This window comes from Eptesicus fuscus, chromosome 10 (genome assembly GCF_027574615.1).
Source record: "Eptesicus fuscus isolate TK198812 chromosome 10, DD_ASM_mEF_20220401, whole genome shotgun sequence".
Classification (NCBI taxonomy): Eukaryota; Metazoa; Chordata; class Mammalia; order Chiroptera; family Vespertilionidae; genus Eptesicus; species Eptesicus fuscus.
The window spans coordinates 32526651-32553352 of record NC_072482.1 but is presented as its reverse complement, the minus strand read 5'-3'; the positions used below and the strand labels follow the sequence as shown (position 1 = coordinate 32553352).

General features: G+C 39.3%; 1 protein-coding gene across 5 annotated transcripts in view; it reads right to left on the bottom strand.

The window, feature by feature from the left end:
• SMAP1 (small ArfGAP 1) overlaps positions 1-26702 on the bottom strand; it is a 142547-nt gene that overhangs the window by 71173 nt on the left and 44672 nt on the right. For 4 of the 5 annotated variants that reach the window (XM_054721690.1, XM_008140179.3, XM_028152279.2 and 1 more), the window contains exon 2: positions 20298-20431. In XM_054721690.1, the coding sequence (XP_054577665.1) occupies positions 20298-20431 (134 nt within the window). Of the gene's footprint in view, positions 1-5155; positions 5277-7296; positions 7338-20297; positions 20432-26702 lie in introns of those variants that run through there. The other variant, XM_054721689.1, reaches the window with a different exon arrangement.

Here is a 26702-nt window from a genome sequence, read left to right as displayed (position 1 = left end):
ACAGGGGAAAACAATGATTCAATGACAATCACCAATGTTCAAGGATCATTTTGTAAGAAGGAAGATATTAGTAAGCTCAGATAATTTCTAAAAAGTAGAATACAGCAGAAGGAAAGTCAGCAATGAAAAGATCAGTAGAGTTAGAAGATTAAACTATTTGGAGATTAAAACCAGGGAAAATAAACAACAGAAGAAGGAATTTTGAGGAAGTAATAGGAGTATGGTACAAACTAGTTGTTTGCAAGTATCAAGACACTACAGGTAAGGGCTCTATAGAACACTTAAGAAAATTTATTCTATTGGTCTTGAAGAGCAAACTCTGTTGTCTGGTAATCAGCAGAAAATAAAAAAAAAAACATCCTAATGACTATAATGATAAACATTACCTTCAATATTTTATTTTTATATATAAATATTATAAACTGCATGCCTAATATCTTCTATACTAATAAAAGAGTAACATGCTAATTAGACCGGGAGACCTTCTGGACGACCTTCCGGACAAACTGCCCCCAAACGGCCCTCAGTCCCTCTCCCAGGCCGGCTACACCCCCAGCAGGGCCCCTCACCCCGATGGGGGTATGGCCAGCCTGTAAACAGCCCTCAGCCCCTCACCCAGGCCTGCCCCACCCCCAGCAGGGACCCTCACCCCGATGAGGGTGTGGCCAGCCTGCAAACAGCCCTCAGCCCCTCACCCAGGCCGGCCATGCCCCACAGTGGGGACCCCCACCCCGAAGGGTGTGTGGCCAGCCTGAAAACGGCCCTCAGCCCCTCACGAGGCTGGCCACGCCACCCCAGTGGGGACCCGCACCCTGATCTGGGACCCCCTTTAGGGCAGACCAGCCAGCCCCCACCCATGCACCAGGCCTCTATCTATCTATACTAATCTATACTAATAAAAGGGTAATATGCTAATTAGACTGGGTGACCTTCTAGACAAAGTCATGGTGGTGAGGCCGAGGCAGAGGCAGTTAGGGGCGATCAGGCCAGGAGGGGAGGGCAGTTGGGAGTGATCAGGCCAGCGGGGGGGGGGGCAGTTGGGGCGAGCAGACAAGCAGGGAGAGCCAGTTGGGGGTGAGCAGGCCAGCAGGGTGGGGGCAGTTGGGGTTGAGCAGGCTGGCGGGGGGGGGGGCAGTTAGGGGCAATCAGGCTGGCAAGGGGGGGCAGTTGGGGGCAAGCAGCCCAGCAGGCAGAGTGTTATGGACGATCAGGCAGGCAGGCAGGTGAGCGGTTAGGAGCCAGCTGTTCCAGATTGCGAGAGGGATGTCCAACTGCTGGTTTAGGCCCGATCCCCGGGCTTAAACCGGCAGTGGAACATCCCCCAAGGGGTTCCAGATTGGAGAGGGTGCAAGCCTGGCTGAGGGACACCCCCCCCCCCGCACAAATTTCGTGCACCAGGCCACTAGTATTGTGTGTGTGTGTGTGTGTGTGTGTGTGTGTGTGTGTGTGTAATATATATTACATATATATAGATGGCATTAAAATGTGGTTTGACTGGGCCCTATAGCTCAGGGGTTAGAGCACTGGTCTTGTAAAATGTGGTTTGTGTGTATGTGGGAGGCATCAGTTGTTTAGGTATCTCAGATTGCATCTAACAAAACTGGAAACTACATGCTGCAGGGCTTACAAACACCATGCTCTTTGCTTTAGAGGCTCACAATTCTAGGAAATTGAAGCAGACAGAGGTTATATGATTGCTCTACTGGATAATACAATGAATCAGTTACAGAGGAGACTAGGATCAAATTTTTTTCAGTCCCAATCCTTACTGCCATGCATCAACTAGTCAAAAGAAGTATCCAGGAAATGTCAACATAAAACAGAATACTATAAGTGTTGCCTCCATTATTAAAGCATCATTCCTGTTATTTAAATATTACTTCTTTTAGGTTCTCACATAAAAAATGCTTTAGAAAAATGCACTGACAGAATTCTAGTTGCTTATTCTCTGACATTTATAATTCAGTTTTCCAGAGCTTGGAAGAGCAGAGGGGTTGCAAAAAGAAAACAAAAAGGGGGGGGGGGGGTAGGGGGTCTGGAAAGGAGCATATACTTCTTTTAAATAAATTGCCATTTAGGTAGAGCACATTTTAAAATTAATATTATTTACTATATCTATTAAATTCAATCTGTCCTATTTTATATCATACATTCCTAGAAAGACGAATTTTACATTGTACCTTCTGAATAAAAAACTTCATCCAAAATTATCACCATTATAATTGTAAAGGCAGGCTTCACCTGAAAATGGTATAATAAATCACTTACAAATCCCAAAACCCTACTAAAAAAAAGTATTTTGTCCTTGTCAATCCATAATCTATCTGTTGTTTCTCCACTTAACCCAGTACAAAGACTAACACTTTCCCAAAGCCGCACACATCATTTGTGATTCAATTTCAAAAATACTATTTTAAAATGAAATGCTGAAAAGCATATGTGCGCTGACATGTTATCATCACAATCTAATGTGGATGAAGCATTTCTATTTCTGAAACTTTCTAAGTAGAAAACATTTCACATTCTATTCTAGTTTTGTTTTAAAAACAAAATCTATATTCTAAAAGTGTTCTTAGTTGCTTTTGGGGGGGATGGTAAATAAGCAGCACACATAAATGGTTTTAACTTAAAAAAAAGAGCTTTCAAATGAATGTGAAGATAAAAGATAACAGAAACAGAAATAAAATGTGCTCTAGTTTAAATCATTGTCAATATCAGAAATAACAATAAATGAGAAGCCACTTAATATTCCAAGTTAATGATTCATTCTCCTGAGAATAAAACATCTTTTTTTTTCTTGAATCTTCCAAAATATTGGAAAGTAGAGCTCTTTGTGAAATCCAATTAAGTGATAGATACAACTAATTGTATCTCCAGGTTATGACTTCTTTTGTCCTACTAGCCCAACAAAAGCCAAATACAGTTCAGTCCATCCACTGGCTAAATTTAAAAACTATGGCTGCTTGGACCTACCTCCCTTGTCCTTCATGTTGTGCATCTTCCCCTTTGTCTCTGTACCTACTTCCTATCTGTCCCTGCAAATGTTTCCTGCACTTTCTCCTTCAGACACTAGCAGGTACCTGGTTAATAACCATTCATTGTTAAACTGAAATTCATACTAATGTATTACTTAGGAAGCTATCTGCATAGTTTTCATAAATTGTATGTATAGTTTTCATAAAAAGTATGTATTGATTTGCCTTTCCAGGTTTACTTCTGTTCTTAAAAAATGAAATAAGTGGGTAAGAGAGGAGCAGCTACAAAATAAAGAACTGAGATTATCAATTGCATTGTTGCAAATAATTAGATTACAATATAGCAATTAGAAAGATCTTTTAAAGTCCCAAAGGCAAAATTACAAAACATTAAAATAATCAATAGAATCTTACATATCCTATCTAATAAAAGAGTAATATGCAAATTGACCATACCTCCACTATGCCCACAAGCCACACCCACCAGCCAATCAGGAGTGAGTATGCAAATTAACCCAACCAAGATAGCTGCGGCCACAGAGCAAGCAGGAGGCTTGGGTTTCCCTGGCAATGGAGGAAGCCAAGCTTCCTGCCAGCCCTGGCCTCCTCTAAAGGCTACAAAGTTTTAATTATAGAAGATAAATAAATCCAAACAAAAATGGCGGCAGCCACAGAGCTGGAGAGAGCAGGAGGCTTGGGTTGCCCCCTGCGATGGAGGAAGCCAAGCTTCCTGGCCGGCCCTGGCCTCCGCTCAAGGCTACAAAGTTTTAATTACAGAAGATAAATAAATCCCAGATACCAGGCCTCCACTTGGGTCGCCGGGGGGCATGGCCGGCCTGCAAACCACCACAGGCCCCTCGCCCAGGCCACCCCACACCCCAAGGGAACCCCCACCCTAATCCGGGACATCCTTCAGGGCAAACCAGCTGGCCCCCACTCGTGCACCAGGCCTCTATCCTATCTAATAAAAGAGTAATATGCAAATTGACCATCACTCCAACACACAAGATGACTGCCCCCATGTGGACACAAGATGGCCACTGCAAGATGGCCAGCAGGGGAGGGACCAGGCCTGCAAGGGAGGGCAGTTGTGGGCAATCAGGCCAGCAGGGGAGGCAGTTGGGAGGGATCAGGCCTGCAAGGGATTGTGAGAGGGATGTCCGACTGCCCATTTAGGCCCAATCCAGCCTAAACGGGCAGTTGGGACATCCCTTGAGGAGTCCCAGATTAGAGAGGGTGCAGGCTGGGCTCAGGAACACCACCCCCCATGCATGAATTTCATGCACCGGGCCTCTAGTTAGTGTATAAAGGAAGGATGCTACATGCCTATGTTAAATCTGGAAGAAAGATAAAACCACGTAAATTAGTACTCTTCTACCCAATTTTCCGAGGAATGGATGGGGGGAAAGAATCTTACCTCCAGATTAGTGTGTAAGGATGTGAAACAACTAAAAGTGTGTATCACTTGTATGTTTGTATATATGCATAAAATATTTTAGTAAGAATATACAAGAAACTGATCAATACAGCTGTTCTTACTGAGGGATACTGGACAACTGTGGGACAGAAATGGGAGACTTCACTTTATAACTTTTGTGCCCTTGGAAATTTGTACCATGCCCATGTATTTCCCATTTCCCAAAGCAATAATCAGAGAAAAGCTATATTAAGAGTGCATTGTTTTTACCCAAAGGGAACTTAGCCAGGCTATCCAGAGCAAGGAGACCCTCCTCACTGGTATCCTCCATTCCTACTAGAAGAACAAAGTCTTCTGGTGATCAAAAAGGTTATAAATCAAATCAAATTAGTACATTTTTTATAAATCTCACCCAAGTATACCTTACAGTAGAAATACACTTAAAGTATAAATACAGTATTTATTTACCGTGTCTTTTCCCAGCATCATCATCTTAAGGAAATGGTATTATTGCTGAAGATTGCATCACTGAAAATTCAATGTATTTGTTTTTGCTTCTTAAAATTTCAATCTATTTGTTTTTGTGTAGGAGAGGAGATACTGCTTGCTCTACTACTTTCTATTCATTAAAATTTTTAGAACACAAAGACTAAGATTTTCAAACTGCCTTAGCTGAATATATATTTAGAAAAGAAAAACTCAATTAAAATGAGAAAATGAATATTTGTAGTCCCTGAATAAATTCTTCATGTCAGTGACTCACCTCTACTACCACTTGAAATTTTGCAGAATAGTTCTCTATCTTCCTTTCAAAAGCCACCAGGATTTCTTGCATAGGAGCAAGCTTTTCAGGACTGGTTTCAAGATCTTTTGGATTCCAGCTGCTGGAAAAGAAGGGCCACCATTTTTGGTCTCAGGAACTCTTTGGAAATATTTAATACAGAGTCCATTTTGTCAGTTTTCATAAAAATTGTGCTTTAGGGGAGTTGTTCTCTTTCTGTTTTAAAAGTTCTTTTTAAGAACAAAAGTAAACCACACATTTAAAAATTTTAAATTTTAATAATGTGGAATTAAAGCTACCAGTTTTCATATTTTTCATGGTATCTAAAAATTCTCAGATCTTGATTATCTTCTGCAGCATTTGCTAGTTGCTATAAATTCAGAGAATGCATTCTTTCTTTTTAAGCAATAAAATTAAGCATTATTATGACAAAGTTGATAAAGTTTCACATCAGTCTTTTGTCATCTATACTTGCAATGAAATTCATAACACTAGAATTCTAGGAACAAGCCACTTCTTTCCTACTAGCTGCTTAAGCTTCAGCTCAAAAATCATCCTGGATTCTTCTTTCTGTCAGTCTTAGTGATTCTAACTCTTCAAATAATTTATTATTCCTTTAGTTATACTCCCTTAGATCTACTTAGTTAGGCAATATATAATTGACAGAGTTAAATTAATGAAAGACTTCCACTAACATCTTACCATTCTTTCCACTGCTATGACCTAAGAACTATAACCAATTACTAGGAAAAGAGAATTCTAAATTTTACTACTGACCTTTTTAAAAGTTCAACCTTAAAAACAACTAGTTAACAATCCAAGAGAAAGCAGAAAATATAGGGCACAATCTTGCACATTAAAATTCAAATTAAAGTGATTTTTCCCAAAAAGGATTGTTTAAAAATGCAAACTTCTTTTTAAACTTCACAGATTAAATTTTGTTACAGACAGCATCACTTTTCTTTCTTTCTTCACCTTACTCTGCACATGTAGACAATACATAAACCCAACACTAGGCTGCCCATTTGCTCTGCTCTTCTTTGAGGACACAATGATCCTGGCAAAGAGTTGGCATAAATTGAAGATCAATCAACTTTTAAAAAGTTAAGTATGTACATGAGGCCACAATTGAAAGTTAATCAACTTGATGGAATTATAATGAGCACTCTTCCCACAAAATAAGAAAAAAAGGTGCTTGACCTTGGTTTTCTTGAATAAATGTGTACTAAGAAGTGTGTACTGAAAGCTTATTATGTGCCTTGTGCTATAAGGCACTATGAACATTTATCTAAGGATCAAAACCTTGAGAGATTAAACAACATTCCAACACATACTAATGTGGTTAAATGATGGAACTCTCCAAATTAGCTTTTTAAACTTCATTCTATTAAATATTATTTATCTTAGGTATTCTGTAACAGTGGTAACATTTTTTTTTTTTTAAACTCTCAGAAGCTCCTCATAAAAAGAGTAGCTAGATAGAAAAACCAAAACCCATGGACAATATTTATAACAAAACTTAGTGATAGGGACCTGGCCGGTATTTCTCAGTGGTTATAGTGCTGGCCCGTTACAAACAAGAATGTCAAATTCGTAGCCCACAGGACGCATGCAGCCTACAACGAATATTTTTGCAGCCCAGCTAATATAATGGTATGTAAAATTTCTTAACTTAATTTTTACAATATCATCTTACCTAATAATAGACAAACATGTAAATTGACCGTACCTCCACTACGCCCACAGCCAATCAGAGTGAGTATGCAAATTGGAAGGCCAAAGATGGCTGTCACCCAGCTGCTCCAGGCGCAGAGTGGCCAGGTGGGGCAGGACGCCTGCTATGAGAGGGGGTCGGGGGGCAAATGGATCTACAGGAGTGGAGTGCCACAGCGAAGACAAGACTGCAGACTCCGGAGTCTGCAACAAAGACAAAGACAGCAGACTCCGGCCGGAGTGAAGGCCTGGGTCCCGGGTGCCGGAGGAAAACTGGTGCTGGAAGCCAAGGGAAGGGAGGCCTATTGCACGAATCTCTTCTAGTGTTATATATAATTATTAATAACGAACTATAATGTTTGCTAATGACTGATTACTATAATCGTGTTACATTCATTTCCCTTACGCACCTTACGCGCAGGTGCACCATTTCTCTCCACTATTAGCAGCGAATCTTTTAGCAGCCAATTGCCACGTCATTAGTCTTGGACTGACTTGTTTGGTGTGCGCAACAGGAAATATTTCGCTTTCGGAGAACAAAAAAAATAGGTTTATTTGCATTACGCTTATTAATTTGTGCAGTTATTCAGTGTCTGGTAAGTTAATGTTCAAGAAAAAATATTAATTTTATTAAAATGTTCTATTATTTTATACTAACAATTACTCATTTTATTTCAGCCCTTTGTATTCAGCATGACTCTATCGAAATAAACCTCGGTTCTATGAAAATTGAAGCTTTTGTTTTTTTTGCGGCCCACATAAACTTAAATCTTGTTTTGTGGCCCATGTTAGCCTTTGAATTTGACATGCTTGCGCTAAACCAAGGTTGCAGGTCCTATCCCAGGTCAGGACACATACAAGAAGTAATCAATGAATGCATAAATAAGTAGAACAACAAATCGATGTTTCTCTCCCCCACCCCACTCTACCTCTCTCTCTTGAAAAAAAATATTAGTAATAATCAACAGAGAAGAATCAAGGTCAAATCTCATACAAAGTTATTACAAGAGACTAAGAAGCAGAATAACATCTTTATAATGAAACACTGGAATAGGTCTAGAAAACAGATCAAAATTGTAACCTACTTCAGAACAAGCTAAAAGACATAAAAGGACAATGGGGGGGAAGGGGACATATGTAATACTTTCAATAATAAAGAATTAAAAAATAAAAAGACATACAAGAAATGAAAGAACATGTAAAATGAGTTAAAAGATGTCCAGTTATAAAAGAACACTAAATCTGAAATTAGAAACATTGAAGATTAAAATAAAAACACAGGAAAGAATTAGAAATAAAAGAAAAATATTTCTGAAATGAATATGAAATAAAATGGAACATGAGAACAAATACTAGTAAACATAAGAAAATTAGAGGCAAAAAAAAAAAGTACTTAAATATAAATTTTAAAAAGAAGTAATGAAAGGGATCCAAGAGGAAGTGACAAATATAGGAGTTAAGCAATGAAGATCCAACATACAGGTAAGGAAGTCACAGAAGAAGAAAAGTCAAACCAGGAAACAGAATACTAAAAAACGATTTTTTTAAGTTACCGAAATAAAAAAATTTGAAACTACATATTAAAAGACCATACCACATGCCGGCATGTCTTGTCTAAAAGGAGTCTCTTTACTTTTAAAGATATAGATAGGTCAAACACAAAAGCATGAAAGATGTATCATGCAAACATTAAGCAAAAAAAGGCTGCAGTGGCTACAGCTAAAAGCATAACTATGATATATCTATACTACTGCTGTGCAACAAAAAGGTAATCTGAGCCAGTTACATCGGTTTAAATTTTCTGGTAACCTCATTAAAAAAAATAAAAATAGCCTTTGCTGGCATGGCTAGGGTAGTTGAAGTGTCATCCCATACACCAAAAGGTGTAGGTTCGATCCCGTCAGGGCTTTGTGGGAGGCAGCCCATCAATGTTTCTCTTTCTCTCCTTTCCTCTCTCTAAAAATCAATAAATTTTTGAAAAATAAAATAACCCAACCGACACAGCTCAGTGGTTGAGTGCCAACCTATGAACCAGGAGGTCACGGTTCGATTCCCAGTCAGGGCACATGCCAAGGTTGCAGGCTCAATCCCTAATAACAGAGGCATGAAGAGGCAGCTGATCAATGATTCTCTCATCATTGATGTTTCCCTCTCTCTCTCTCCCTCACCCTTCTTGCCTGAAATTAATAAAAATATATTGAAAAAACAAATAAGTAAAATAAAACTAAAAACAGGTAAAATTAATTTTATAATATAATTTATATGCAGAACCCCCATGGAAAACAGAATAACTTATCTCACCTTCATCAATGCACTGCATTACTGGATCCTGTTCCAAGCAAAACAAACCTGCACAACTGCAAGATTCATGTAAATTTTTAAGTTTCAACTACCTAACAATAATTCTAGTTCCAGGTTTCTCTTTTATTAAAGGTGGCAGAGGTACCTCACAGGAATGCTGTACTTCTATCAATTGCAAGCCATTTTATTTCACAAATTTAACATTGAAAGGAATTTAGATGAAATTAAAGAATAAAATTTATCATAACTTCATCTAAAATATACTATGTCAAAGAGAAGAAAACTTCTTTAGTGTAGTTCAGCCACTTTCATCCTCCATCTCTTACAAAACTTTATATCCCAAGATGGGCACAACATGACCATCAATATAAGTACCTCTAATTTTAGTTTTGTGGGGGTTTTTTGTAAAGAGAAGTATTTAAAGTATCTATCAATTTTATTTTGCCTATTCTCCTTGTATTTGGCCTATTGGGAATTCAACCTAAGGCCACAGAATACAGCAAAGCTTATTGATGAAGATGAGTGAAAACCTGTGATTTTAGTTTTCCTGGGAAAAAACTTGTTTCTAAGAAAGATCAAACATTTAATTAAAACAAGCTGGTCAATACTATGACACATCTATTGTTAAATTAAACTAAAGGCTACAAATTTACCTTATAGAAAGTTTTTCTAGGAAAACAAGGTTATAACAAATCTAACCCATTTAGATAATGACTTTTTTCCTTCTGAAATAAAAAGAATCAATATGTTTGTTCAAAACACTTTAGAACCTGTCTTTCGAACTTAACCTGAAAATCTTGTCACATTCTTTTGACTTATCCAAGAGTGTGGGAAACTTTTATCCTTTGAAGTGGAATTTGACTTTTGGAAAAAATTGAGTCACATCTCTAACTGTAACATTATTTTTACTCAAATGCAAATAATAAAAATGATTTTGAACTGCTATGGTAACCAAAGGGCATACAATCAAAGAATCTCAATAATGGAGGAGACTTCAGAGTCATCTACATTACTCCCCATCAGCCCATTCAATGCTTGAATACCAGTTACACATTTCCAAGTGACTGTCCAGCCTCTAATAATGTTAAACTCACTACTACTTTCGAAGGCAATCAATTTCAGTTTGGATGGTTTGAAATTCTGGAAAGTACGACCCTTCTAGTATTTACGTATATTATCTTGGAACTCACACATACTAACTTAAGTCATACTCCCTTTAATTGCAGTATTTTTGGAATTTTTAAAAAGTATATAGAGCCTGGCTGGTATCGCTCAGTGGTTGAGTTCCTATCTATGAACCAGGAGGTCATGATTCAATTCCTAGTCAGGGCACATGCACAGGTTGCGGGCTCAATTCCCAGAAGGGGGCATGCAGATGGCAGACAATCATTGAATCTCTCTCATTATTGATGTTTCTATCACTCCCTTCCTCTCTGAATCAATAAAAAAAATATTTTTAACGAAAAAATGTAGAAACATGGGGATAAAAGGACAGAGATCAAAAAATAAAAAAAAACAAAACACTATATACATAAAATAGATAATAAAGTAGAGGGAAATGCTTGTTTTTTTGTGTGTATTGTTTGTTTTTTCCATTCTCTCCATTCATCGAGAGCAAGCATTATCTCACAGAATTACAGGAAATCAAAGATTGTTATTAGCTTGTCATTAAAAAAATTAAGCACATACTGTGTTGCCAGTACTGTGGTAGTCATCACAAGGACTAAAAATTACACATATGATGAAGTTTCTAGCTACCAGAAGCATACAATTAACTCAACAAACATGCACAAGGGTAAATAAAATATATTATATAATCAAGCACAAACTATATTCAGAAGATGATTTTATTAGAGTAGGAATTTAAGCTGGATTTTAAAGAATGGGAAGAATTTAGTTTTATAGAAGGAACTGCATGCAAAAAGACATTTCCAACAAGGACAACAGCAGAACAACAACAACAAAAACACAAGAACATGCCATCAGACTTCTTCAACAGGAAGAGCTGTCTCTATACAGACAAAACTCTATGTTGTAAAGCATCTGGAGTAAGGTCAAAGACACAGGATGAAACCAGATGGCAGAGGTATTTGACTACCAATTGAAGGACAATAAAAAGTTTATGATTCTCAGAGGAGAATCAATGTAAATCTCTTACAATTATCAGAGCAGTGTTCTAGGAAGATTATTCTGGATGTGGTGTGTAAAATACATGAATAATGACAGTGATAGGAACATCAGAAATAAGCTAAAACCTAACATACAGTAGGGAAAATGAGAATGGAAAGCAACACAAGGAATGAACAAATTAAGAACTAATGGAATATCCATTTTGAGTTTATTTTTGTGTATGGCGTAAGTTGGTGATCAAGCTTCATTTTTTTGCATGTATCTGTCCAATTTTCCCAACACCATTTATTGAAGAGACTGTCTTGACTCCATTGTATGTTCATGCCTCCTTTGTCAAATATTAATTGAGCATAGTGGTTTGGGTCAATATCTGGATTCTCTATTCTGTTCCATTGATTACTATGTCTGTTCTTGTGCCAGTACCAGGCTGTTTTGAGAACAATGGATACAGGACTTAAACATAAGACAGGAAACCTTAAAAATACTAGAGCAATCCACAGGCAGCAAAATCTCAGACATATGCCAAAAGAAATTCTTCACTGACACTGCCCCTAGGGCAATGGAAGCTAAAGAGAAAATTAACAAATGGGACTACATCAAAATAAAAAGCTTTTTCACAGCAAAAGAAACCATCAACAAAACAACAAGAAGGCCTACTGCATGGGAGAACATATTTGCAAATGGCATCACTGATAAAGGTTTAATCTCCAACATCTACAGGCAGCTTATACAACTTAATAAAAGGAAGATAAATGATCCAATAAAAAAATGGGCAACAGACCTAACTAGAATCTTTTCAAAAGAAGACAGAAGGAAGGCCAAGAGACACATGAAAACATGCTCAACGTCAGTAATTATCCGAGAGATGCAAATCAAAACAACAATGCGGTACCATCTCACACCTGTCAGAATGGCTATCATCAACAATTCAACAAACGACAAGTGTTGGCGAGGATGCGGAGAAAAAGGAACCCTCGTGCACTGCTGGTGGGAATGCAGACTGGTGCAGCCACTGTGGAGAACAGATGGAGTTTCCTCAAAAAACTGAAAATGGAACTCCCATTTGACCCAGTAATCCCACTCCTGGGAATATATCCGAAGAAACTAGAAACACCAATCAGAAAGGATATATGCACCCCTATGTTCATAGCAGCACAATTCACCATAGCTAAGATTTGGAAACAGCCTAGGTGCCCGTCAGCAGATGACTGGATCAGAAAACTGTGGTACATCTACACAATGGAATACTATGCTGCCATAAAAAAGAAGGAATTCTCATCATTTGCAGCAACCTGGATGGAATTGGAGAACATTATGTTAAGTGAAATAAGCCAGTCAATGAAAGAAAAATACCACATGATCTCACTCATTTATGGATAATAAAGAACATTATAAACTTGAACAAAAAGACAGATACAGAGACAGTAAAGCATCAACAGACTTTCAAATTACAGGGGGAAAATTAGGGAGAGGTGGGGGAGATAAGAGATCAATCAAAGGACTTGTATGCATGCATATAAGCATAACCAACGGATGCAAAACTCTGGGGGGTGAGGGCATATATGGGAGTGGGGTGGGGGGTGGCAATGGTAAGATATGTACACATATAATACCTTAATAAAAAAAATTGGAAAAAAAAAAGAACTAATGGAATAGAAGCATAAGAAAGAAAGAACCACAGAACACTACAAGCTTTTAATATTAACTGGAACAATGACATTAAAAATAAGAAAGTCTGGACAACCAGATAATTATCTACATCCTAGATTTGTCAAGTTGCAAGTAAACCAACATCTACCATTAATGACTATGACTGGAGCCAGAATTTCTCACAATGAAACAATTTCATAAATTCTTTTTCCTGTTTCCATATGGAACATACAGAGGTTTTGTTGATACTTCCATAAAGCAACAGTTAATTCTGATATTCTATTCCTTATTCTACTCAAATGCATAATGTTATCACACACATACACACAACCCACGTGTGGTCATATTTATTCCTTTCTCTTAACTTCTATCATTGCATTAACATCTAGCTGTCTTTGCTTAATTGCCAAGCATTTTTCATAAAGCAACAAGATTTAAAATTACTTCACAAGAGTTACTGAATATACAAAAGTAAGTAAAAAATGTAAAGTCATATTCAAATTTCAGTGCCATAGAATGAACCTAACCGGCTAACTTCAGCCTCATAGAACATGCACATAAAATAGATGCCTGAAAAAATTACTTCATACCAAGGATATCCAAGGTTTCTTAATAATGGTAAATCCATGAACAAAGGTCTCCAAGAGGCAACCTTAAAAAAAGATCTGAAACTCATGGCAGAATTCACTACTGGAAAGAGAGGGAAAACCCATGTCCACAAAAACATAACTGAATGTGTGACAGTAAATGAGTTTTCCTATGGAGAAAGACAAAAGAGCAAGAGAGATAAAGATAAAACTGTAGAAAATCTCCAGTAGGAGGGAAAAGTAGAAACATAATAAAAACAACAAAAACCCAGAAACTAAATAAACAAAATAAAAGATGCAGGATAATAACTTTAGCATCTTTTATAAGAGAAAGCTCAAGACAGCAGTTCAAATAAAGCAGGAGGAAGATGGAGAGTTGCATTTGGCCATTAGGGATAACTAGTGTTCTCAGTGAGTGCAAATTTAGCAGAATGATGGGAATAAAAATGAGTTAGTAGAGGGAAAAGTAAAGTGAAGAAATGAAAATTCAGGTAAAGACCTTGCTTAAGGAATTCAACTGCTAAAGGAAGATAAGAGCTAGTCCCTAAAAGATAATGGTTGGCACAATGTGAGTACTTAACAAATGCTTACTCGCTGAAGAAGCAAATGAATAGACAAGTATACAGAGTCAAGAACTGTATGATAAGGGAAAGAGAGTATTGAGAGAGAGACTTTTTTATGGAAGGAATGGGGTGAGGCAACATATTTCAAAGAAAAAAGAGATTAAAGATGCATCCAAGTGAATTAAATTTTTTAATTAGGTGGAAAAGCAGGAAAGAAGGCCGAGGATGAAAATAAAGGTAGAGAAACTAGCAACCAACACCATCTCCCACCTTACCCCTAAAACAAGAGAACAAACAGCAGGAAGTCAAAGCAAAAACACTCAGAGGTTGGGGTGGACAGAAAATGAGAAGGAAGAATGTTTCTATTCTTTTGTTAGAATATAAACAACTAAGTAAAATGAGCAGGGTTTAAAAAAACCTTTCCTTCTGGTCCAGCCAGTTTGGCTCAGCAGTTGAGCAATGAGCCATGAACCAAGAGGTTACTGGTTCTATTATGGTCAAGGCACATGCCAGGGTTGCGGGCTCGATCCCCAGTAGAGGGCATGCAGAAGGCAGCCGATCGATGTGTTTCTCTCTCATCAATGTTTCTATTTCTCTATCCCTCTCCCTTCCTCTCTAAAATCAATAAAAGCATATTTTTAAAACAAACAAAAAATGCTTTTAGCCCAAAATGTAGTCAAAGCTAAAGCAAAAATGATAAAGATATGAAAAGAGGGAGTAAAAACACCTATAAAATGTAGAAGACAAATTTACTAAGGAAAATCACATGCCTATGGAAACTGGACAATTTCAAATGTAAATATCGCCAAAATATATTTTATAAATTAATGGCCCTAGCTGGTTTGGCTCAGTGGATAGAGCGTCAGCCTGCAGACTAAAGGGTGCCCGGTTCGATTCCAGTCAAGGGCACATGCCCAGGTTGCGTGATTGATTCCCCAGTGTGGGGCCTGCAGAAGGCAGCCGATCAATGATTTTCCCTCATCATTGATGTTTCTATCTCTCTGTCCCTCTCCCTTTCTCTCTGAAATCAATAAAAATATATATTTTTTAAAAAGTTTAAATGAATGAACTTTAGTTGTATGGCCTTGGTGTTCCCAAGAAAACACTAAGTATCATATCAATAACTGACACTCATAAGTAATAAACAAAGAGCCTGCAAGAGAAGTTTACTAAAAGATTTATAGATACACAATGCATTCAAAGTGGTCCAAAAGTACTTGCAATATGGACCAATTCTCACCAAGATGTTTTATTTGGCAGCAATATTTATGAGACTCTACACAAAGTGATCTAAGAAACTGGAGACCACAAGTAACGTTCCTTACAATAAAAATATTCTTCATTTTAACTCCTTCAATACAGACAATGAAAATTAATAACTAAGAGTTGTTAAACAATGAGAAAAAATGAAAAGACTTGGAGTTAATGAACGAGTACAAAACAAAACAAAGTTAAAGCTCTAGTTACTTATAAAAGTATTAAAAATTCAGTCCTTTCCAAAAAAATGAGAAGCATCTAATAATCAATCCAATAGACATTTAATCTAATCACGAACCACATTAAAAAATTTTTTTGATTAAAATTTAAGGTGAATAACTGCATTTAATGCTAATTAAAATAAGTTTTGGTAGATAACTTATTTTCTTTTAAAAATAAGCATACAGTAATTCTAACATAGCTATGATATGGCACAAGCCCTAAAAACTTATCTTACCTTATAATAGACAAATATGCAAATTGACCGCACCTTCGCTACGCCAAGCCACGCCCACTAACCAAGCCACGCTCACCAACCACGCCCACCAGGAAACCGTTGCAGGGACGTTGGAGTGTGGCGGAGCCCAAGGCCGGGAAAGCCTCGGGCGGAGGCTTTCCCGGCCTTGGGCACCAGTGGGGAGCCTGCACGGATCGCAGGAAACCACTGGGGGCCGGCTCTTGCGATCCTTAGCAGGGATGTTGGGTGCCGCCGAGCCCAAGGCCACCGCCCGGGGCCAAGCCCCGACCCTGAAAGAAGGCAGAGGGCGGTGGCCACAGCCAAGGCCTGGGTCCCCGGTGCCGGCAGAAAACTGGTGCAGGCAGCCGGGTGAATGAAGGTCTATTGCACAAATCTTCGTGCAAACGGCTACTAGTTTTCACATAAACAACATCTATATAAATATGTTATACATATAATACCAGTTGATAAGAAACCTTGAGGCAAAACTTAAGTAGTTACATTTTACAGTCACATAAAAAATAACATTTTTATTTAATAGCTCAACTGGGCTCAGAGATTAAATCACCTTTCTACATTAATTAATAAAGAATCTAAAGAAAACAACTAACCAAAATTAAGTATCATCTTTGAAAATTAGAAACATTATTTTCATGAAATGTTGGGGTGGTGGGAGGGGAAGACAATAGGGGCGAACTATATGCAGTAAAAGTATTTCTCTTCTATAAATAAATACTGCCCAAGCACTTTTTATGTCAAGAATATTCTTTTTTATATATATATTTTATTGGTTTTTTACAGAGAGAAAGGGAGAGAGAGAGAGTTAGAAACATCGATATTAGAGAGAGAAACATCAATCAGCTGCCTCCTGCACACCCCCCACTGGGTTTGTGCCCGCAACCAAGGTACAATGCCCTTGACCGGAATTGAACCAGGGACCCTTGAGTCCGAAGGCCGAAGCTCTATCCACTGAGCCAAACCAGTTAGGGCTTAAGGATATTCTTATAAAATATCATAGGAATAAGGAACACTAAATTACATGTAATCTTTACTTCCCCTAATGTGAATTAAGAGTCAGAGTTAATAAAAACCAACTCCAAAAGATAAAAATTCCAATATACAGCAACCTAAGAGCATAGAAATTAGTGTAGTGGTTGCACTTGAGGGACTTGACTAGAAACTGGCAGAAAGGAACTTTCTAGGGTGATGGACATGCTCTGTATATCTTCAATGGACTGTAGGTGACACAGTATTGACATTTGCCAAAACATATAAAACTCACTTATATCTGTAAATTGTTCTATTACTACACCTCAATTTTTTTAAATAAATAAAATGCCACAGTATAGAGTTGGAATTTATGAAATATTATCTCCACCACAGGAAATACGATATGCTTAAATCTAAATAAGGAGCAACCTCAATAGACAACTGATATGATTATCTAACTATTCCTCTCAAATGCCTTCACATCCAATACTACTAAAAATAAATTTTTCACAAATATTCTCAAAAATTCATTTACACGCAATAATATCACACAATGAATCTATTTATTTACTCAGTACTACATTTAGCAACCAATTTATCACAAAAGATTCATTAGAAAGCTAAATTGCCCAAGATTGGAAAGATATTCAAGGCAGCAATAGTTAGGGTTTTATACATAATAAACAAATGGACTAATACTACTACTAACTGACAAGTTAACATTATTGGGTGTTTAAAATATGCCAGGTTCTATTCTAAATACTTTACCAATATTAATTTGATCCTCACAGCAACCGACAGAAGTAGGCACTATTACTATTCCCATTTCACAAATGAAGAAACAGACACATGAAATATCTACCTCTAACTACCCAGGTCTAACTCTGGCAGTGTAGGAAAAACTTTCTTAATCACTTTGTTCTACTCTCTTTCTAGAATCAGTTGCCTTGAAATTTTCTAGGCTAAAATAAAGGTTGTGTTCTATGGTATAGAACCTTGGGGTCTTCACCATTTACCTCATTAATACTGCACAGAACTTCCAGAATAATTTTTAAGCAACAACTTTGGCTTTACTTACAAAGAATACTGGATGGTACACCCATCTGTGTGATTAGACTTCTCTATTCTTTACTTTTTCCTTTTTTAAGTAAAACTTTATTGTCTACTAATGTGATTTATTTTTTAAATAAGTACATCCTAACCACATTTCTCATCAAAGAACACCTGGAAGAGGAACTCTGTGGTATATGGAGCCATGCAGAGCATTCTCTGTTGACAAGTACTAACCAAAATCTTACATTCCAAAATAATAATTATTTCAGGAAGTTGACAGTTGGAACCATATGACTAGTGTTCAAATACAATTTCAAAGATTGTATGTTATTTAATAATTGTTTTCAAAATCCCTACATTTTTAATAATACAGTAGTATTTTGTGGTATACCTGTAACCTACTCCACAGAAAACCAGTGAACTGCAGCCCTATGAGTGGGAAGTTCTGCTCTAAGCTATAGGAAAAGAACAGCTACTCAACTCCTTTCAACAGCCTAGTTGAGAAAAATATTATTTCTGGAGAACTGAATTGTCCAGGGATTTTATGTTTTGGAATAAACCTTGGTTTGGAATAAACCATTAAAAAGACAATAAATACACTGCGGGTTTTGAATGCTTTTTACCTCCATAACTCATTACAACCACCAAGTTACATTTTCAAGCTACACCTCACATTTTCTTAAGGACAACTTTAAGAAACAATATAATGAAATCTGTTATCACAATCACTACAGAAATATTAATAAGAACATTAACTTGCCCTGGCCAGTGTTGCCCAATGGTTAGAACATCAGCCTGAGCACCAAAGGGTCACAGGTTAGATTCCCGGTACCTGGGTTGCAGGTTCCAGTGGGGGCATGTGTGGGACGCAACCAATCGATCTCTCTCTCCCTCTCCCACCCCCGTTCTACTCTCTAAAAAAAAAATGGAAAAATATCCTCAGGTTAGGATTAACAAAAAAAGAACATTAACTTATGTGAAATGTTCATAAGCTCCGCTTCCTTGATGTAACAGGTAAATTTTCTGCTCAAGGATCTTGAAAACACATACAGTATCATATTTTCTTTTATGCCTTAGCCAGTAAAAAGCTCAAAACTTTATTTAAAACGGAACTAAATAAATTACGCTTGCCTTTTTATAGCCTGATGATCTCTACTCTTTTTTTTTTTTCCCATTGAGTACTTTTAAGATTAGTTTTTTTCCATATTTAATTCTTTGCTACCTCTAGAATCTACTTTGGTAAAAATATGTCTTCAATATAGAAATTTTACTTTCTTTAACCAAATTATCATATCTTTTTAAAAATAACCCACTCCCTAAAGTATTCTATTCTTTCTACTCTTACCTCACCCCATTCGTGCCAATTTTCGTGTTATTTTTGTTTTTGTTTTCTGATGGGAGGACTGTATATCACTAAAGTTCAACTACATATATTTGTGTATTTAGCCTTCATACTGACTTAAAGTACTTTGAAAGGGGCATAAGAAAAAGTAGTATAATTTCACTGTGAATTATAAAATAAAACCAGTAGAAATCATAGTTTTTATACCAGCAATCAACCTTAAGGATTAGAAATTATGATTTTGAGAATTTAAGACTGTCATACTGGAAAAATGGCAAACCCTTAAAATTACAAACTTATCTCTAACAAAGCTAAACCATTCAAAATAAGTCCAGATCAGTAATTAGAACATCTGCTAAGTGGGCTGCCTTCTAAACTATTAGGCCCTGTCTGAAAATCAAGAACACCTCTCTACAGAAGGGAAATACTCAGTTTTTATGCTAGAGATGGTTTATTCTTTATCTTTACACAGGCTCCCTCTACTGACAGAAAAACAAAACAGACTATGGAATTATGAGGGCAAATTTCATCAACACAAGGAAAAGGAATTCATTTTTTAAATACTTCAAAATCAACATTTTAGATAAAAATAGATTATATAAACTAACTTTACTACAGTCCCAAGAAGAAAAAAACACTGCCAATGACAATTCAAATAACACATATTTTAAATGTGGCATGTGCTATTTCAACCCACTACATTTCAATATATTTTTTAAATCCTCACCCAAGGTGTGAGGATATTTTTTCCAATCAATTTTTTAGAAATAGTGGAAGAGGGGGAGGGGGGAAGGAGGAAAGGAGAGAAAAAAAATCTATGTGCGAGAGACACATCAATTGATCAATTGTCTGCCTCCCACATCTGCCTTGGGGGTGGGAGGATATCAGATCTACAATCCAGGTATGTGCCCTTCACCTGGAATCGAACTCATGACCCTAGAGTGCACAGGTCAACACACTACCATTGAACCACAACGACCAGAGCCATTTCAATATAACTCCTTAAATGCAAGAAGGGTTGAAGATTTTAAATTCACTTTAAGTATTTTTAATAATTTATCAGTAAGAAATAAATGTTTACCTGTATCTGTTCCGGTGTCCATTGGTCTAGGTTGACTGACTTGACCCTGGATATATGAACCCCAAGATTTCTATGGATCCCAGCACATCTGATGCAAATAAACACACCAATATTCCAGGAAGCCCATCGGGGACCTAATTAGGGAGAAGAAACAAAGAAAAGCACATATTAAAAACTAAAATAAATATCATGACAGCACATAAACAACATTCTGTGTTTTTTAATACAATTATAATGAAGGCTTACAGAATTTACATGCTCAAATTTTCAAATAGCACCAGCAGCAGATTGATAAGAAGACATGTGTCTTGGCTATACTAAAGGTTATAAATCAACCTTCAAGAACATTACTGAGTTTACTAATTTTGCTTTACTAGGAACTTTCCCCAAAATCTAATCAATTCATGTGAACAGTTTTTTCATTCCACATATTTGAACCAGGAGTAGTAACATCCCACAGTAAAAAGTTCTTTAATTAAAAGATTACTAACAAATAAAAATCAAAGAGATTTTAAAAAATAAACCTTAGAAATTAGTAAGAAATAACCAACCTAATAAAAAAAAATGGACGGAAAGATATGAATGGGTAATTTACAGGATATATGGCTAATACTATATAATAAGAAGGTAATATGCTAATTGACCCTCACACCATCACCAAGATGGTGGTTCCCGCAGCCAATAAGGAGAGAAGATGCTAATTGACTGTCCCACCCTCAAAGATGGCAGCACCCACAGCCAATAAGGAGGGACTATACTAATTGACTGTCACGCCCTCAAAGATGGCGGCACCCACAGCCACAAGATAGTGGTGTCCAGTCCCCTAAGCCCCGCCGGGTGGCAGGCGTACAGCAAGGCAGGGCCCAGCTCTGCGTGCCTGCCTCCGGAGTCCCCAGTCCCCTCAGCCCCTCAGCTGCCCAGAGCCGGCCCGAGGCACAGGCAAGCCACGGATGGCAGTTGCCCAGCCTCCCAGGTAACCAGGGCCAGCCGAGGCTTGTGCTGCCTGCAGTGGCAGCAGCAGAGGTGTGATGGGGCATTGCCTTCCTGTGATTGCCAGGTAGCCTCCCATCCCTGAGGGCTCGCTCCCAGACTGTGAGAGGGGGCAGGCCAGGCTGAGGGAACCCCCCTCCAGTGCATGAATTTTCATGCACTGGGCCTCTAGTTAACCTATAAAAACATACACAACCTCATTAGTAATTAGGAAAAATGCCCTTTAAAATTGTTACAATCCCCATTTTGTATTCAACATATTAGAAAATTTTTTTAATCTACTAGTATTATTGGTAAGTATGAGAAATAAGGACTGGCTCCAGAAGCCTTATATCAGATGAATCCCCAATATAACCCTGAGATTTAAAAACTTAACAGATGAAGTAAGGTGTGCTATAAAATGTTAGTTCTTAGGATCATGGTAAAAAAAATTCTGGAAAACACAGCAGAGAAACTCACATAAGTATACAAGAATACAAGCTTTACTATTCTTCATACCTTTGAATATTTTTTCTTAAGTTTAAATGTTCTTATGACTATTTTTACATATTCCCTGTATAACAAAGTAAAAATGGAAAAATAAAAATATCTGGAAATTGTGTCAAATAGTCAGAGGCTTATACTAACAGATTTATGTGAATCATCTATATAATAAAGAGCTAATAACTTCCTATCTAATAAAAGAGTAATATGCAAATCAACCACCACTCTGCCATGCCCACAAGCCACGCCCACCAGCCAATCAGGAGCAGATATGCAAATAAACCCAACCAAGATGGCTACGGCCACGGAGAGCAGGAGGGAGGCTTGGGTTTCTCCGGCAATGGAGGAAGCCAAGCTTACTGCCTGTCCTTGCCGGCCTAAGTCTTCACTCAAGGCTACAAAGTTTCAATGATAGGAGATAAATAAATCCAAACAGAAATGGCGGCAGCCACGGACCTGGAAAGAGCAGGAGGCTAGGGTTGCCCCCGACAATGGAGGAAGCCAAGCTTTACGCACACCCTGGCTGGCCCATGCCTCCGCTTAAGGCTACAAAGTTTCAATTTATAGAAGATGCATAAATCCCAACAGAAATGGCTGCCACCATGCAGCAAGCAGAAGGCTTGGCTCCGCTCCAGGCTACAAAGTTTCAATTACAGAAGATAAATAAATCCCAGATACCAGGACCTCCGTTTGGGTCGCCAGGGGGCATGGCCAGCCTGCAAACCACCACAGGCCCCTCGCCCAGGCCACCCCATACCCCAAGGGAACCCCCACCCACCCTGATCTGGGACATCCTTCAGGGAAAACCAGCCGGCCCCCACCCATGCACCAGGCCTCTATCCTATATAATAAGAGTAATATGCAGATTGACCATCACTCCAACACACAAAATGGCTGCCCCCATGTGGACACAAGATGGCCACCACAAGATGGCCAGCAGGGGAGGGCAGTTGGGAGAAACCAGGCCTGCAAGGGAGGGCAGTTGGGGGCGATCAAGCCTGCAGGGGAGGGCAGTTAGGGGTGACAAGCCAGCAGAGGAGGGAAGTTGGGGGTGACCAGGCCTGCAGGGAAGGGCAGTTGGGAGGGACCCAGGCCTGCAGGGGAGAGCAGTTGGGGGGATCAGGCCTGCAGGGGAGAGCAGTTGGGGGGATCAGGCCTGCAGGGGAGGGCAGTTAGGAATGATCAGGCCTGCAGGGGAGGGCAGTTAGGAGCAAACAGGCTGGCAGGGGAGTGGTTAGGGGGTGATTCAGCTGGCAGGCAGAAGTGGTTAGGGGCAGTCAGGAAGGCAGCGAGGCAAGCAGTTAGGAGCCAGCAGTCCTGGATTGTGAGAGGGATGTCCGACTGCCCATGCACTGGGATTTGGCCTAAATGGGAAGTTGGACATCCCTAGAGGGGTCCCAGATTCGAGAAGGTGCAGGCTGGGCTGAGGGACAACCCCTCCCCCGTGCACGAATTTCGTGCACCGGGCCTCTAGTCCTACCTAATAAAAGGGAAGTATGCAAATAACCATCACACCGCTACGCCCACAATTGGGCCAGTGGAAGGCTGGGGGCGGGACTTGGGGTGGCCGATTGGGCTGGCGAGAGGAGCGGGGGGCGGCGCTGTGGGAGGACCCATGGGGCAGGCGGAAGGCGCCGGTGGCAGAACTCGGGGTGGCCGATTGCGTGGCTGCCAGCACCAGTTTTCCACCAGCACCAGTTTTCCTCTGGCCACCCGCTGATCGGAGCGCCTCCCGCCAGCGCGATCGGCCACCCCGAGTCCCGCCCCCAGCCTTCGGGAGGCGCTCCAATCGGCGGTAGCCAGAGGAAAACTGGTTCTGGCAGCCAGGTGAAGGAAAGTCTATTGCACGAAACTTCATGCAACGGGCTTCTAGTATAGAATAAAGAGCTAATATGCTAATTAGATCAAACAGCAGAACAACTGTCGGACGACCTTCCAGATGAAGCCGGGGCTGCGACGGCCAGCCGAGGCAGTGAGGGCTGTGAGAGCCGAGCCCCTTGCACGAATTTTGTGCATTGGGCCTCTATTTTGACTATAAAAACATATACAGTAAGAGATATAGATTAAAAAAATCAAGCTTTTAAAAAAATTTACGCTTCTGTTTTAAGCACATACTTTTTATATAAAGGTCAGCTAGTCAATCTACAAAATGAGATTAAAACTAGTAATTAAAATGTAGTAAAACTAAATATACTCTCCCAAATTACTTAGGTGATAGATTATGTATATACAATTTATGCTAAAATATCCTACTTTTAAATTTAGAAATGACACCTAAAAAGTGACAAACATCTGGGACATGATCTATTTAAATGTTTGTTTCATTGCTAATAGTGTCAAAATAAATTCGATGCCAAAAGACTGTGTGCTGTCAACCTACTCTGCCACCTTTGTGCTGTATAAATTACACTGGGCTGGCAACACACTGAGCAACAAGGTTCTCACCTATAAAAGAGAGTTAGGATTGGCTGACCTCAATTACTTAGATGAGACTTGTGTGAAAAATATGTTGAACGTTTTAAAGCACAACTTACGAATAAGTTAGTGTCATATTAAGAAATTTGGAAAATCAAAATACAATACTTTTTCTTGTCTAGAGAAGTTTATATATTGATCTGTAAAACAAGTATATCTTAACTTTCCTCAAAAACAATTCCCAAAAAGGCAATGAGTCAGGAACGGGAAAACAAAAGATTTTCAAGGCATTACAAGTGCAGCTTCATTTTTATTCATAAAACAGAATGAACCCCCTCAGAATATCTTATAAGGGAGCAGAGCAAAATACAAATGGAGACTTTCCTCCAGAGCAGTTTTCCTGATGTAATAACTGGTCAAATTAAGCAGAAAGCATCATTTGCATAATGTCATAGGACTATCAATGCAGGTAAAAAGCTTAGCACCCAATACAGTGGTGCATTTTTACAATAACCAAAGGTTATACGGGGATAAAAATGTATAAGAACATGTACAACAATAATGGTAGCAGTAACCAAAAAAATGGGACATAGCTAATGAGCAAAAGCTAAATATAATTAAACTAGAGGCCCAGTACACGAAACTCGTGCACGGGGAGTGTGTCCCTCAGCCCAGCCTTCACCCTCTCCAATCTGGGACCCCTTGAGGGATGTCCGACTGCCCGTTTAGGCCCAATCCCTGATTGGGCCTAAACGGGCAGTCGGACATCACTCGCACAATCCAGGACTGCTGGCTCCCAACCGCTCACCTGCCTGCCTGCCTGACTGCCCCTAACCACTTCTGCCTGCCTGCCTGATTGCCCCTAACTACCCTCCCTTGCTGGCCTGGTCACCCCTAACTGCCCTCCCCTAAAGGCCTGGTCACCCCTAACTGTCCTCTCCTGCTGGCCTGGTCACCTCCAAATGCCCTCCCCTGCTGGCCCAGTCACCCTAACTTCCCTCCCTTGCCAGCCTGGTCTCCCCTAACTGCCCTCCCCTGCAGGCCTGATTGCCCCCAACTGCCCTCCTTTGCAGGCCTGGTCCCTCCCAACTGCACTCCCCTGCTGGCCTGATCGCTCAAAACTGCCCTTCCCTGCTGGCCATCTTGTGTCCACATAGGGGCGGCCATCTTGTGTTCACATGGGGGCAGCCATCTTTGACCACATGGGGATGGCCATTTTGTTGTTGGAGTGATGGTCAATTTGCATATTACCCCTTTATTATATAGGACTAGTGCTCCGGTGCATGGACTCGTGCACATTGAATGGAAATTAATTGAAGGTGGCCGGCGGGGCGGGACTGGGCGAGTCAGGCCAGACACGCCCTGGAGCCAACCTCCCGCAGTCCCTCCCTGGCAGACTGCACTTGGGGGAGCCCTGTGGCTTGAAGGGCATCTGCAGAGTGAGCAGGGTCCCTTTCGCAGGTGTGGTCCCTCGGCCTGGCCTGCAGGGATCAGACCCGAAACCAACTCTTCGACATCCCCCAAAGGGTCCCAGATTGTGAGAGGGCGGTTCTCGGGTAATGCACCCCGGAATCAGGCTCCCTCCTCTATGGTTCCGGGGTGCATTACCTGGGAACCACCACTGACAAGTCACTGCAGCTCAGCAGCTCCTGCGTTGAGCGTCTGCTCCCTGGTGGTCAGTGCGCATCATAGCTAGCGGTCAGAGTGTCTGCCCCCTGGTGGTCATTGTGTGTCATAGCTACCGGTCAAACATGCTTAGCCTTTTTATATAGATGTTAGGTGATGTTTTAAGTTTTAAACAATTGAAGCTATAAAAACCATTTCATTATAGTTGCTAAAAGGAAAAAAATTGCTATCACTTATGGAAAATTTTAGTCCTAATCACTTTTGACCAAATTAAATAATATTGTAATTTTGTCAATGCCTCTTTCTTTGGAATATAGCTATCATATTTTAGAAACCCATAAAAATAGGTTTTTAAAAGCCTAACTGAAATTACAAATGTATTGTCCACTCTAAAAAAGTAGTCTCATAAATTGACCTAAAATTTCCCTGATAATAGCTGCTCAAAATGCTAGTCAATTACCAGGTGTACTAGTTAATAATGCAGATTTTTTTTTAATAGATGGAGTTACCCATATGTTGATATATATGCGATTTGATATGTATGCTATTTTGTTGTAGTGACAGCAAGCTTCAAAACTTCATGTCAAATTTTCTGAAGGTGTTAACATCATAGATATCTTTACGCTTAAAAATGTTGAATTTCGTGCCAAAAAAAGAGCATTTGCGGGAAGTTTTAATTCATTACTTTATTTTGAAGAAAAGTGCTGCTGAAAGTTGTTGTCACTATTGACAACAAATAATCAATTTGAACCACGCTTTGCTTTGATCGTGAAACGACCAGAATGGGCCAGAAAACACGGCAAAGTAATTTTGCTTCATGATAAAGCACCATCACACACTACAAAACCAGTTAAAAACAGGTTAAAAGATCTTGCCTGGGAAGTATTAACC